The 16,348-nt window shown below is 36.2% G+C and overlaps 1 protein-coding gene across 2 annotated transcripts in view; it reads left to right on the top strand.

Annotated features, from left to right (window-relative positions):
• LOC150075774 (neurobeachin-like protein 1) overlaps positions 1–16,348 on the top strand; it is a 693,585-nt gene that overhangs the window by 355,259 nt on the left and 321,978 nt on the right. For both annotated transcript variants that reach the window (XM_090387670.1, XM_090387669.1), the window contains exon 25: positions 9,851–9,953. In XM_090387670.1, coding sequence (XP_090243796.1) covers positions 9,851–9,953 — 103 coding nt within the window. The remainder of the gene's footprint in view (positions 1–9,850; positions 9,954–16,348) is intronic.

Genomic DNA, 16,348 nt, shown 5'->3' with positions numbered 1-16,348 from the left:
GAGCAAGCGGAAGAATCCCATCAGAATTCAGCATGCTCAACCCATTCAAGGCCTTATACACCTCAATCCGATCAATTCGCAGGTGCCTAGTCTCCAGCTGCTGCAATTTTCAGAACTTAAGCCTTTGTTGGTAAGACGACCCCTTCGTACCTCTCAGTTATCTTGAACTTCTCTGTACACGCTCAAGCAACTCTACATTCTTCCTAAAATGAGGCCTCCAGACCTGTACGCAGTACTCAAGACGTGGCTTGACCATTGCTTTATACAAAGGGATAATCATCTTTTTGCTACTAGCAAAATTCCTGTATATCATTGACAATACCCCTATGACCTGCTGTGGTAGCTTTGCATTGCTCAGAAAACTTCGTATCTGACTGTACAATTACTCCCAGATCTTTTTCATTTTCTACCACCCTAAGTGTAGTACCATGCAGTTGGTACGTTTCTCTAGGGTTATTTCTTCCCCATATGCAGTACTTTGCATTTGTCAATGTTAAACTTCAGTTGCCACTTCTCAACCCGTCTGCCCAAAATTTCAAGATCCTGTTGCAGTAGCACACTGCCATTACTGTCATTAACAACCCTGTCACCCTTTGCATCAGGAATTTAGAGGGAGAAGTATGGGAGTAGGAAGGAAGGAAAGTAGAAAGAAGGCAAGGGGATGAAAGAAGGCAACTCTTGAAACAAAAGAATGGGACTTAGATAGAGTAAAGTAAAGAGTATAATAATGAAAAGTATTCGTGTTTTTTAAGGTGGTCTCCAGGGTTTTCCCTAAATGCTGCTGTGGTATCTTAAGAGCAAATATGCCAAAAGCCAGCAAGCAGGATTTATATAGGTATGTTATGTGTAGGTGTATGTTATGTTGAGTGTTGTCTGCCAGCACCTGGCAGTTTTACAGCGAGGAGACAGTAGACACCTTGTCCAGTTCCCCTGATTCCCATCCCTAGCCACAAGGAAGCGTGCCAGGGACTACCAACCAGGTTAGCGAAGCCTAGTGAGGTTCCAGGAAAACTTGAAAGCCCCAAGGTATTTATAAAGGAAAAGGGGGAGTAGGTGAATAGTATGGGAAATGGGAGAGGGAGGAAAAAGATAAAGAAGAATGGGATGTGAGAGAGGAGGCAATCTCAACGAAATAGAAGAATTAAGAATGAAAGCACAAAGATAGAAAGAGTAAACTAATGGACAGAAATTCTCTATCCAAAACTTAAGGCTAATACTTAATCTAGTATTTCCACGAAACTCTATCTTTGAATAGGAAACCACTAAAACTAGTAGCAGAAAGCAACAAGGCTTCCAAAGCAATTTTCAACATTTACAATAATCATATTTACACGTTGCATCCCATTTTAGGAGTTGCAAGAAGGATAAACAATATTTAGCCTGTTCAATTCAATATATAACCTTTAACATGTTAAAACCTCAAAACATCAAAATCTGGGGAATGAATCATTACTCTAAACAGACATTTACAAGATTATGGTTTCTCACGAGAAGCATAACAAAATTCTATGAAACTTTTTTAACCAAACAAATCATACAACATAAGATTTATTTTTACAACTGAAACCAATTATTCCAATACTTGAGAATATATACAAAGATGTCAAAGGATGCACGTATAGCAACTCATGCACAATCCCAGTGCACAACTTTGAGGGAAATTCCCACACTTCGGGAAAGGAAACCTAACATACATCTCAGTCAAGGATTTGGAATTCCAGTCAATTTCACCAAAAAGTGAAATACTTCTTAATCAGGTTAGGAGCCAATAGGAGTAATATCCACAATCGATTCACTAGGAATAGCCCAAAGGGTTGATGTTCAGCAGTTCCAACAGAACCCAGTACAACAGGTAGTATTATTGTCACTTTCCTTAAGAGAACACCAAAAGTGTGACTATCCATTTTATAAACACACATTTTGCCTAGACATTAATTTCTTGACATTACCATTATCAACTTACGACATCTCTCCTTTGTCCAGGACACCAAGCAGACCAGTACAAAACTGTGCCAGACAGAATTAAATCATCAAAGCACACGCACACTGATTCATGCACAACCAGATCAACAGTTAAGTAAAAAAACTTTCTTCCAAGGGAACTATTCTCGATTCCAAACTTGCAAGTATGACAGCAGTCTTCTCTTCTGAGGGGATTGCACATCCTTTGAGTATTAGCATTAGCATTAGTAGAGGCATACGATGCAAGAAAGCGAGCTTATGCAGCATCAGCCAAAAAAACCATCCCATTTCACCCCTCCATTCATTCCAAATGCCTGTCCAGCTCAGTCTTATATATTTATTATATTTTATACAACTTCCACAACAAAAGATGGAAGTCTGTTCCGCCAATCAACTACCCGCTGGCTATAGGCAAATTTTGACACATCTATTCTACAACAATCTTTCTTCAGTTTGAAACTGTGCCCTCTCAGGTTCTTAGTCTGAGCAAGAGGAAGAATCCCATCAGCATTCAGCTTGCTCAACCCATTCAAGGCCTTATACACCTCAATCAGATCACCTCGCAGTGCCTACTCTCCAGGTGCTGCAATTTGCAGAACTTAAGCCTTTCTTGGTAAGAGCACCTTTTGTTCCCTTCACCAATCTTGTTGCCCTTTTTTGTACTTGTTCTAGCAACTCACATCCTTCCTAAAATGAGGCCTCCAGACCTGTACACTAGGTGTGGCCTGACCATTCCCTTGTATAACGGGATAATCACCTCCCTGTCCCTCTAGCAAAATTCCTATATACAGTCAGTCCTCATATAGAATGATAATTGTGTTCCTAGAAACCCTTGTGCAATGCAGAATCATGCAATATAAACATCAGGCCCTACGGCAAAAATAGGGTTAGGTGACAACCCAAGATTGATCTCACATTTGTAACCAAAACATTACCAAACACAATAAATTATCGTAAGAAAAAACTTACGTATTTTATTACGTCATTATAAGTCGTAATAAAATACTTGTGTATTTTATTACGACTATTACTTAATAAAATATTGCTAATGCTTTTGCTTCGATCGTAAGCAGGCTTGTTTTTTGTTTGATTTTCTATCGAAACAGATGACAGCCGTTCCATCTCTTCCAATTCTTTGTGCCTTAATCTAATGGATTTTAATTACACTTTGAGTTGTTCCTGCTACGAAAGTTTTTATTTTCTTTGCATTCTTTGTAATTCTCAGCGTTGCCTCATTTAGGGCTGTAACATGTGCAATATCACATGGTCTTTCATTTTGCTCAAAGCATTTCACAATTTCATATTTTTTCTCTATCGACAGAGGCAGACTGGCCATAAGCCTTACCGGGGAAACCTCCGGAGGCCGGTGTGATTTTGGCCATTAACGCTAGTATGAGGCCACTACAAATTTTCCCTGGTAAGAATTTTTGACCCAGTCCGCCTCTGTTTATCGATATTGCTTTTCTTTTTCTCTCCGAATCTGTAGTGTCTTCACCAGGACGCTTCCTTTTCACACCTTTTTAGTATTTTACTCATTTTTAGGGAATAAAGCACAATTACAAAATGAGGCGGCACGCTTGATACACATAAACAAAGCTGCGTGTAGCAACTGAATAAATAACACTGTAAAGGCAGAGACACACTATGAACACCTCACTAGCTCACATTTTACTAAAGCACATTTCTGGTGGTTACTACCATAAAACAATAAAAATAATTGCCAGTTGCGTTCCTGCTAGTGGAATCTGTTATAAACTGGTAGTAAACGCGATCTAATTGCATTTGCGATAATACCGATAGCTGGAATTGTGTGGGTTTTTACATTATTATGGTGAAATGTGTTTCCCCTTCACTGATATAAAAAACATAAATACATTTTCAGGATCTTCTCTTCATTCCTGTCGTGTTGCATTCAGTTGTGGTGATTCTGCGTTTGACTGCCATTTCTTGTAAACACAAAGGCGAATCGTGCATAAGCGAATTCGGTTCATGTTATATACAATATTGTTCCCCTATTTATAAATCATGTATGATCAAATTCATGTAGTGTAAACACGTGTTATACGAGGACTGACTATCGTTGACAAGACTCCATGACCAGTCCTGGCAGCCCATCTGCACTGCTCAGTGAACATCATATTTGACTGCACAGTTACCCCCAAGTCTTTTTCACTTTCCACTTCCCTGAGTGCAGTACCACACAGTTGGTACGTTTCTCTTTGGTTATTGCTACCCATATGCAGTACTATGCATTTGTCAATGTTAAACTTCGGTTGCCACTTCTCAGCTCATTTTCCAAACTTATTAAGATTCAGTTGGAGTAGCATACTGTCTTTACTGTTGTTAACAACCCTGTCAACCTTTGTATCATCTGCAAACTTGGACGTTAGACCTGATATACCTTCATCTATATCATTGATAAATACTGAAAACAACTATGGACCCAACACCAAACCCTGGGGAACTCTACTAATAACATTTGTCCGCGAAGAGCAGTGTCCATTGATTACCACTCTCTGTCATCTCCCACTCAACCATCCCTTTATCCATTGTAGCAATTACCCTTAATGCCATACCTCTCCAGTTTGCACAGCAGTCTTTCATGTGCAATGGTATCAAAAGCTTTCTTGAAATCAGTTCCTTTTTGACAACATAGTATTCAATCAAATTGGTCAAACAAGATCTACCTTTAACAAACCCATGCTGTGTCTTAACTATTACTGCAGTCTTGTCTAGATGATCCTGCAATGCTTCTTTAACCAGTGATTCCATTATTTTCCCCAGAACACAAGTTAAACTAACAGATCTGTAGTTACTTGTGTCACCTTTTGAACCCCCCTTTGTGAATTGGTAATACATTTGCACACCTCTGGTCAATGGGGACCTCCCCTGAGTCCAAGGAAGCTCTCATAATTATGGCTAAGGGTTTGCTTACTTCCTTTGCTGTCCCCTTTAATATAACTGGATAGATCCCTTCCACCCCAGGTTCCTTCCTTATGTTTAACTTCAACAATTTCTCCTCCACTCTGCTCTCAGTAATTACAAAATCACTTAGCTTCCTGTCCATTTGTCTGCAGTTTTTAGAAGAATGGCCATGACTTAAACATTTAAAGCACCCAGATGCAATTAAAAAATCCTTGATTCCATGGACTGACCATCCTATATATGTCCTACCACTTGATCCCAATAAAAATCTTGGTTTTTATCAGACCCCTGGTTTTAAAATCAGACCCCTGGTTTTATTACAAATAAAACCAGGGGTCTGAAATAATCCAATGGTTATTATTTGACTGATGTTATTTTAAGGAGTCCTTATGTGCTGTGATCATAGATATAGCTTAGCTTAATTTTCAGCACTCACCTCATAGTAATCCGCTTAGTTGGTTGAAAGTTTTACCACGTACATAGTGGTTATGAGATTCTAATAACTTAAGGAAATTATAAATTTAAAAACTAAGTTGTGGGCTTTAAAAAATTTTTCTAAGAAAGGAAAGTGCACTGAAATGCATTTCGGGTGCATTTCATGTGCACTGAAATGCATTTCGGGAACTCAACCTGTATATAACACACTTGCACACTCTTCCCTCCCCATTATAGCTAACTGAAGACAATTTCGAAAGTCGCTCATGCGCAGTTATTAGCTTTTATCTCACTTCATTTAATTTATTTTAATTAGACAACCATAGAATGGAAGGTGCACCTTCCTTTCTTAGAAAAATTTTTAAAGCCCATAACTTAGTTTTTAAATTTATAATTTCCTTAAGTTATTAGAATCTCATAACCACTATGTACGTGGTAAAACGTTCAACCAACTAAGCAGATTACTATGAGGTGAGAATTAAGCTAAGCTATATTTACGATCTGGTTATTATTTTTACCTCTAGATTTAATTTTGGATATACTATTTACATTTTGTCTGAATTCCTCCTCAGAAATTCTCTGTTCTAATAAGTTTATACCATACAAATCGTCTAAGAGCGGCCTTACCACTATCATAAATTATTCAAGTCAGGTGTAATTTTTGGGGAATTGACAGAAAATTTCATCTCCTAGAAATTTTCACATTTTTTATGTTTTTTCAAATCAGTGTTTGTTGCTATCTCAATATTTTTTATGCCCTAACAATAACATGTTTGGCCTGTAGCCCTTTTACATTTAAATTCTGTGAACTCTGTCTGCCCACCTAAGCGGGTGGTACTACACTTAAGGTGGTAGAAAATGAAAAAGACCTGGGAGTAATTTTGCAGTCAGATATGAAGTTTTCTGAGCAATGCAGACAGGCTGCCAGGGCAGGTCATGGGGTTTTGACAATGATATAAAGGAATTTTGCTAGCAGGGAGAAGGAGGTGATTGTCCCTCTGTATAAGGCAATGGACAGACCATGCCTTGAGTACTGCATACAGGTCTGGAGGCCTCATTTTAGGAAGGATGTAGATTTGCTTGAGCATGTACAGAGAAGGGCAACAAGATTGGTGAGGGGAATGAAGGGGATCCTCTTACCAAGAGAGGCTTAAGAGCTGCAAATTGCAGTGGCTGGAGACTAGGCACCTGCGCGGTGATCTGATTGAGGTGTATAAGGCCTTGAATGGGTTGAACACGCTGAATTCTGATGGGATCCTTCCACTTGTTCAGATTATGAACCTAAGGGGGCATAAATTCAAATTAAGAAAAGACAGGTGTAGAATAGATGTGCAGAAATGTGCCTTTAGCCAGCGGGTGGTTAATTGCTGGAACAAACTTCCATCTGTCGTGGAAGTTGATAGTTTAAATAAATTTAAGGAGGAACTGGACAGGCATTTGGAGGGAATGGTGTGATTTTTTTTTTTTTTTTGGCTGATGCTGCATAAGCTCATACACTTGCTTTCTTGCATCACATGCCACTACTACTACCTTCAAGGCAGCCATGCTTGCATAGCTAGGTGCCGTAAGGATAGCAGGCAACTTTCTTTCCTCTACCTTCGTTTTGAGTTTTTCATTCTCCATGGATAAATCAAGTAGTAGCCTCTCCATTGAATTCCAAATTTTGTTAACTTCAGTGACCATTTCAGAAGTCATCTTTGTACCATCCTTGAGTACCTAAAGTAAATTATTTTTATTTAAGACACAGTCCAGTGTAGAGGCACTACACAATCCATTAATTTCACCCTGATTATTTATAACAGAGTTATTTAGCTCAACTCGAGTTGAATGGATTGGTGGAAACTGCTGTTCCAAAGTTTCAAACAATTTTTGGATATGCTCCTGAAATTCTATCAGGCATAGAAGATGATGATGAATATACATTAGACATGATGAAAAATATATAGAAAAACAGTTTATACAAGTTATTAAACTTTTTAACCAGAATATATATGGCCAAAAAGCAAAAACAGATGAAAAATTGTTACTCCAAAATCAGTTCTTTGGAGATCACCAGGTGGTGCTACAATAAATTTAGAGCAAAGAAATCAGTCCTCTTTGCTTAAGCCCAGCACCTACCACTTTAATATTAAGCACCAACTTAATATTAAAGCAAAACATATAAAGTAGTTACAGTAATAGTAAACTATGGCCATTTTAACAAGTGTTACAAACACTGGAATGCATTTTCAAAATTAACCAATGTTCACAAATTTTTTCTAGAACTAGCTGGCAGGGGCACTCACATTCCAAAAAATAATTACACTTACTGTCCAATAAAAAAGATTCACCACTATAAGTCTCAATGGGGGGATTCTTTAGAGAAGTGCAAAAGCTTGCCCAAAAGTAACCCAATAGGCTACCTGCATGCAACGTGAATAAAATTTCATTTTTTCCCTTAAAAATGAATAAATACTCAGAAAAAAGGGTACTTAGGGCCCCCTAGCACAGCCAGCTAGACTATATATACACATACAATACATAATATTCAATATATATATATCCATTTTGTAACAATCAATATTTTCCTTAACCAGTATGTTTCACCACTTTTACTATACAGCTAAGTGTTCCTGCCAGAATTTCCCACCAAAATACCCTTGCAATGGCTGTATGCATTCTGACTCCAACCAATAGTACGTACAGTATAGAAACGTCAGTATTCAAGATGTCAATACCCTATAGGAGTTTTCCATCCAATTTTTTCCGCCTTGACGCAATGATGGTTAATGACGACCATGAAGGCAAGATGGCAGAGCTTTCTATAGAAATACATGTATTTTCCAAAAGCCAAAACATGATGATAACAATTACTAGTAGGGGGTTTTCAAAAACCACAAAATTACAATGAATAATCGTGAGCTAACTTTCAGAGCTAACACACATGAAATGCAATGCTTCATATCAGCCTGATATGAAGTTTTTTGAAAACAGTTCGGATAGATTGCTAAGATATACCATAAGTATTATATTAATAATGTAAAATCACCTTTCCAGTGCAGCTGAGGAGGTGAAACAGTGGTTAAGCTACACGGAAGATTGTTTAAAGTTTACAAATGGGATTTTGTAGACATTTACAAAATGAGGTTTGGGAACCTCATTTTAGAAATGATATGGACCTGTTGGAAAGTGTACAGAGAAGAGTAATGAGATTATTTATGAACACAAAGATGTGTTCTTACCAAGAGCAAAATTTTAGTTCTTTAAGTGATGATGTTGGAAATCGGGCATCACTGTGGTTACTTAATTGAGATATTCAAATCTTTAAAAGGGTTCAGTAATTTAAACACTGAGAAGACCTGTACTTTCTTGTGCAACATATTATAATGGAAAATAAATTTAAATTGCAAAAAAATGTATTGTTAGATTGGGTATATTATTTAAAGGTGAATTGAGCAATCACATGGAAGAAATAATTAAGCAAAGTAAATGAAAGTTAACACAGTCAAATTTTTTTTATTTTTGATGATGCTACATACCTTTCATCAGTTTACCGGTAATAAAAGAAGGAAACTGAAGAAAAATTTGATTTGGGGGAAACAGTAAACATACTTAAGAGTAAGAGATTACCCCAGTCTTTTGAGTAGAATGCCCCCAGTCATAAACGAATAAAATAAATGGATAAAATTCTTTTGCTCATAGAGATATGACAGATCCAAAGCACAACTGAATCGAAAGCCGAGAGCCCCAACTTGACCAAGAAACACATCAGACCAACTCATGAAAACCGATAGTGCAAGAAGACGTTGTCAGAATAATTAAAATGATTAAAGATGGAAAATCATTTACCAGAATAAATAATTAAAATCACGATTGTAAAATTTGGATAAACACGTTGGACATACGAATTAAACAAAATTTGCTGTATTTTCCTCCCTTAAGCAGACAGTGAATTTCGACTATTCGTCTTGTTCAGAGATCGGAAATAACGCTAAGTGTGTGTGTGTGTGTGTTAAGTTCTTAGTCGAAAAGCGTTGTCTGCTTAAGGGAGGAAAATACAGTAAATTTCATTTAATTCGTATATCCAATGTGTTTATCCAAATTTTATAATCGTGATTTTAATTATTTATTCTGGTAAACGATTTTCTGTCTTTAATTATTTTAATTATTCTGACACAATGTCTTCCTGCAACTACGGTTTTCCTGAGTTGGTTTGATGTGTTTCGGGATCGAGTTGGGGCTCTTGGCTTTCGATTCCATTGTGTGTTGGATCTGTCATGTCTCTGTGAGTGAAAGAATTCATTAAAATCATTTTATCCATTTATTTTATTCGTTTATATTTGGAGAGCATTGACTGGAGGCATTTGGCACAAGATTGGGGTAATCTCTTACTCTTTTAAATATATTGTTACAATGTAGAAGTTATTGAGCTTTGTAGCTCTGTGTTTTAGTAAACATATACATAATTTGTTTGGTTTCAACTCTGTCTGAACACTACTAGGAATCAAAAATTATTTACATAAGTGTCATCATTTTTAATTTGTTTCAGGTCACATTCAATCTCTGTCTACAATAATAAAGGAAGATCGAAAATACTTTAGGAAAAAGTATGGAGTACAATTCCTATTGGATACAATCCAAACATTTTATAGGTAATTGCTAGAATATTATATTTTATGTATTTTAAGCAAAATGTGTAATTATTAGAGCTAGAAGTTGGAGCTGTGTGACTAATTATAATAAACTTTTTCCAGTAAAGAACTTGTTTTTGTAGCAAGTTTGTTGGGAACAAGTTATTTTAATTTATTTAAAATAATCAATGTTTTGTAGAAAACTGGGGTTTTACTGATTTAGCTATTTTGCTAAAGTACCTGTATTGTTTATTTGAAGAATATATCCACAGGGGTAGATATCTGTATGAACCAATGCTTATATCGGGCAGTAGAAATTGGTTCTTTGGAGTGGTAAATCATGTTACATCCTATTCCAATCAGTTGGGCTGGTGTAGGCATGGATGCTATGTGGAGAATATATGGCACTAGAGTGAATTGTGTTGACAAAGTGTTTTGGAGGAGGTGGAACAAAAAAGCTTTCCCAGATTCAGAACACTTATGCATGCTAGCATTGAATCTATGTAGTGTGAAGTAATTGGATGTTGAGGTAAAATGAGAGTAGGGTAATAATGCTGCAGACCAGATTATGACAAGAGCTTCTACGATTTTAATTTTTCCTCTTACTGATTGCAGCATGTAGAAGGGAAAATTGCCATGAAGGACAAACTTTTTAAATAAACTAGACAATGAACGTAAGTTAGTGCATTTTCATCATTACTACATCATCAGCCATTTTCAATCCACTGCAGGATGAAGGCCTCTCCAGCAACTTTCCAGTTCCTTCTGTTTTGAGCACTGGCCATCCATTTACTACCCACAAAATCATGAATTTCATCTATCCATCTCTGCCTTTGTCTTCCTGGTTTTCTTCTAGCTCCTCTTGGATACCATTCTGTTATTTTCTTAGTCCATCTTATTTCCATCTGTCATCATGTCTTCGAGCTATGTGTCCTGCCCAGGACCATTTTATTCCTTTAGTTTTGATAAGAATGTCCTTTACTTGAGTTTGCTGCCTAATCCATGTGTTTCTCTTCTTATCTAACAGTCTGATTCCCAATATAATTCGTTCCATTCTTCACTGGGTAGTTCTCAGCTTCTCTTCCATTCTTTTGGTGAGTGCCCAAGATTCACTTCCATAAGTCATGGTGGGGAGTATACATTGTTTCATTATTTTATGTTTCAGACAAACTGGGATATTGCTCTTCAGTATGTGACTATATTTCCTGAATGCTATCCATCCAAAATTTATTCTTCTCTTGACTTCCAGCCATTTATCATTATTACAGCTAATGACTTGTCCCAGATAAGTATATGACTCTACCTTTTCAATTACTGCTCCTTCAATCATTATGTCCCTTTCTGTGGCATACCTGTTCATCATTACTTTTGTTTTAGCCATATTCATCTTTAGTCCAAAATCCTTACTAACTGTGCATAACTGATTAAGATTTTCCTTTAATTCTTTGGGATCGTGGCTTATGACCACAATGTCATCTGCAAAAAGTAAATGGTTTAGGTACTCTCTGTTCACATTGACTCCTTTCTGCAACCAGTCTAATCTTCTGAAAGTTTCCTCAAGGGCAGCAGTAAACAGCTTCGGAGATATTGTGTCTCCTTGTCAAACTCCTTTCTCGATTTTAAATTTCCTACTGTCTTTGTCTAGTCTAATAAAGGAGGCAGCATTCTCATATATTTTCTTCAAAATCATAATTGTGGGGTATCTATGCATTGTCTTTCCAATGCCCGAAACATTGCCTTATGCTGTATGGAGTCAAATGCCTTTTCATAATCCACCAATTCCAGGCATAATGGTGTTTTATATTCATTTGCTTTCTCCATTAGCTGTGATATTACGTGAAGGTGATCCATAGTTGAGAATCCTGTCTTAAAGCCAGCTTGCTCTTTCGGTTGATTCTCATCAAGTATTCTTTCTAATCTGTTAGTAATGACCCTTGTGAACAACTTGTAGATGTGGGATAACAAGGTAATTGGTCTATAATTTCCAATTTCTGATTTATCTCCTTTCTTATGCAGCAAAACTATGATTGCATTATTCCACTGCTTAGGCGTCACACCTTTTCTAATGCACTTTGCGAAGAGCCTTGCCAGTTTTTGTGTTATGTCTCTTCCTCCCAACTTTAACAACTCTACAGTAACTTCATCTTCCCCCGGGGCTTTCTGATCCTTCATTTTCTTCAATGCGTGTTCTACCTCATCAAGAAGAATACCGGGTATGTCGTATGTGTTGCTAATTTGCAATCCATCTTCCCCACTGCTGGCATCATTCCCTCGCTCCTTGTATAATTCTCTATAGTAGTCTTCTGCTATTTGAAATATGCCTTCTCTGCTGTTTATAAGTACACCATCGCTATTCTTCAGTTTCAGTATCATTTGTCTTTCTGTATTACTGCTCATGGCTGCTGATTTAAATCCTTTGTTTTCCCTTAATGCTTGTTCTACTTTTCTTGTGTTAAATCTTCTTATGTCCTCTCTGAGTCTCTTTCTAATGGCTTTGCATAACTCAGTATACTCAATTTTTTTACTCAATTTTTTCCTTGTCAGTGTTTATCTTGCTCTTCATTTTTCGTCTTTGTTTCATCATGACAAGTGTTTCTTGACTAATTTTTTCTTCTTTGGATTTCTTTTTCCCTATAGGTTTCTTGGGCTTTATCACTTTCAGAAAGTTGTAATATTCCTCGTCGATATCTTGGTCCTGAGCAGTCTGCAGAAGCTCAAACTTGTTCTTAAGTTCCAGTACATGCTGCTTTTTCTCCTCTTCTGTTATCTCAAAGACCTTTGTAATATTTACTCGAGTCAGTTTTTTCCTTTCCTACATCTATATCAAGTGTACATCTTACCATTCTGTGATCACTTTCAACATTTACCTTATTCAGGTAAATGTTGGTGAGGATGAAGTGAATTTCATTAGTTGTTAATCCATTTTGACTCTTCCATGTCCACTTTCTGTTCACCCTTTTCTTGAAAAAAGTGTTCATTACTGACAATCCTTGAGATTCTGCAAATTCCACAAGTCTTTCGCCTCTTTTATTTCTTTCACCAATTCCAAAATTTCCTATAGTTCCCCTTTCTGCACTGTTTTGTCTTTTTCCAAACTTAGCATTGAAGTTCCCCATAATAATAGTGTAGCGGATTTTCTGCTCATCTAGAAGACTTTCAATTTCGGTGTACATTTCTTCAACCTCTTCATCATCATAGTGCGATGTTGGTGCATAATTCATTATAACCTTTAGTTTGTACCTCTTAGAAATCTTGAGTATTAGTTTTGACGCCCTTGGTGATGAATTCCAAAATGTTGTTTTTTAAATCTTTATGGACCAGAAACCCAACCCCACCTTCACTCCTTTCACTGTTTCCATTGAAATTTCCGCAGATTTCCACTTGATAAACTTATAAGTGATTCATTTCTTCTTCTTGTTTCAGCCAAACTGATGATATTCCAATTCACATTTTCTAATTCCTTTTCCAGCTCTAATATTCTGTCTTCACCGATGAGTGATCTTACTTTGTAACAGGCCAAGTTCAGTTTCCGTGCATGGCAGCCTGGTCGTATCCAGAGATTCTTAGCACTCTCTGCTTCCACTCTGATCCTCTTGCTGCCGTAAGAGGGGGAGTGAAAGCCGCTGGGGACTGTGAGGGCTGTTTGTTTTGTCATGCTTTTCATATGCTGGAAGGTTTGGTCTTTTCCTCTTCACGCTGACCAGTCATCTTGAAGGGAACCACTCTACACATTCGGTGCCACCTAAGTGATGTAACAGGGCTTACCATCGAGAAGGTGTGCATGAGTGGATTTTAGGGAGGCAGGCCAACCGAACTTCTCCTAAATCTTCTGTAATAGAAAGATATTGGATCCATCAGTGTTTTAGACTGAGTGTCTGATAACACACAGGATACCTGTTCCCCTCTAAGCCCATTACTACATAGTGGAATTTTTTAGATAAACTGAAGGTTGTACATTGGCATCATTATTGTACCATCTCATATTGTGAAATCCTTCATGAGTTGCCCTTATACTTCAAATAAGTAATGTTACTTATTTTCAGTTGAGTACCACCACTCAGACAGCAATGTTTCGATGTTATTTGGCTTCTCATGAGTGAGCAGGTAGGTACCCAGAGGTATAAGGGATGACAACTGTTGTGACTTATTTATACAATATGAGAGTTGCCAAAAGGTGTGCTTCATAGACTGATAATATTTTAGGGCAGAAAGCCTCAAACTATGACATTAGTGCACTTTCTTCATTACTACATAGTTTAATTTTTTAGACAAACTGAAGTTTGTGCATTGACATCGTTATTGTAACATCTCATGTTGTGAAATCCTTCACAAATTGCCCTCCTTTCACATAACTAAGGCAACTAACTGTTACCTAAGTTATGTGAAATAAACCCGTTTTTTGTGCATGTAAATTAAGTTGCTGTATATGAAAGAGATTAACCATCTAAACTGTTTCCGAAGATTGTTTTCAATATCACTACTTTTTATTGAAAACAAAATAAGCAATGCTGTTTTTCAATAAACATAAATAATACTGTTTCAACTGTTTTCAGTAATAATACTTCTTGTTTTCAATACTATTTTGCCAGACCAAGTTAAAAGACAAAAGATATAAAAATGTCATCTACCTTGACATTCAAATTGGACAGTTGTAACATCCTGTAAATGTGTGCACGTGTGCGTGTGTTTTTTTTTTTTTTTTTGTTATGTTTTATTTATTTTAGTGTATAGTTGCATGTAATATATTCCTCTCAAGCAGCTTCCATGATTATTAAACAACAAATAACATATCAAGATACAGATACTTCGCCCTCATACATGTAGCAAGTGTATAAAATTATACATAGCACTTATTTTAACATGTTTGCTTCTACCTATGTTTGTAAAAATTTGTAAATAATAGTTGAAAAGTAAAAGCCTGGAATTTATAGCTAAAAGCAAATGCTTCCTTTTGGCTGAGCTCTAAATTGGAACAAAATTCAAAATTTATTAAAAGTTTTTCCACATACATCAACTAACCTCAACACAAGTAAAAAATAAAAAAAAACAAAGCACTGATGTGAATAGCCCATATTTCGATCAAGTAGACTCAATTCTGTGCCAACAGAATTGAGTCTACTTTTATGTTGCTTGTATATTTGCCACTTAAGAATGACCACCCATATATGTTACAGTATATCATTTGCTAATATGCATCAGATGCTGCATTGAGACATGTTAAATATAGCTTGTATACATTAAGCTGTATAATTAGTAAAGGCAGCAAAAACAAAACTTGGCAACCTTTGTTGTTATATGCAAGAAACTGAATTTCTCCCCAATACAGTTGATATATTTCTAATATTAACCAAATTAATTTATTAATCACCTATTCATAAAAGTATCACAATTGAAACCTTGAATTGTAAAAATTCTGTACAGTGTTAATAAGAGCATCTGACTTTAAAAACCTTCAATGATTAGCACTGTAACTGCCAAGCTTGTCATTTTGACCATTTTTAATTTGCAGTTGCTCCAGGTTTTTTTTTTTTTTTTTTTTAGAGTTCTTTTCAGAGTTTTTTTAAGAAAATTATGATATTAACATATAATTTTCTCATATATCATAATATATTTTTTCTCTTTTTTGTCATTATTTTAAAAGTTAGATGCCATTGTACCTAAAACTGCCATACTGTTCAAAGTGACTGGACAGTGGTTTGCATGTGAAGAAACAAATTATTTGCTTCTTCACATTGCAAAAATGCCAGGATTAAGATCAATTTGATTTTGCCATTGGTTTAGTGTATTACCAAATTGTTCTAACAGTGTATTCCAACAAAGGCTTAAAACCTGAGGAAGCATTAAAAGTATCTGAAAGAACTAGAGACATTATTAGAACTAAAAATAAAATAATTTGGAAGCTCCTGTTTTTGATAGAGACCTTTTTCAGTATCTGTATTGCATTCTCTTTTTCAAAAAGATGAGTACAGATTCTGAAAGTGGAAATGACTGATGTGTCGTAATTGAAATCAAGAAGTGGAAATGACTGATGTGTCGTAATTGAAATCAAGAAGTGGAAATGACTGATTGATGAGTCATAATTGAAATCATAAAGTAGAAATGACTGATTGATATGCCATAATCCTTGATGTGTCCTGAACATCTGGTAGACATCTGGTGAACATGTGCAGAAAAAAAAAATTACAGAAAGCAGTTTTGCTGCCAGCACATGTCATGTGACTTGATAATTTTGATGCAGGTTAAATATCCACATCTAATTCTAAGTACCTTTTATGAATGGTTTTACATATTTAGGAAATGTCCTCAGATGATCAACTGCTTTCTAAAAATGTGGTACTGCAGATTTTAGAGCCTTACAACAAGAAAGGTAGAAATGTAATAACAGAACTTTTTACTGATATTCAGTTTAGCTAAAC

Source organism: Mastigoproctus giganteus, chromosome 13 (genome assembly GCF_048544385.1).
Source record: "Mastigoproctus giganteus isolate SK-2022 chromosome 13, ASM4854438v1, whole genome shotgun sequence".
Lineage (NCBI taxonomy): Eukaryota > Metazoa > Arthropoda > Arachnida > Uropygi > Thelyphonidae > Mastigoproctus > Mastigoproctus giganteus.
Note: the sequence above shows the minus strand (reverse complement) of the source record. Positions and strands in the feature narration are given on the sequence as shown.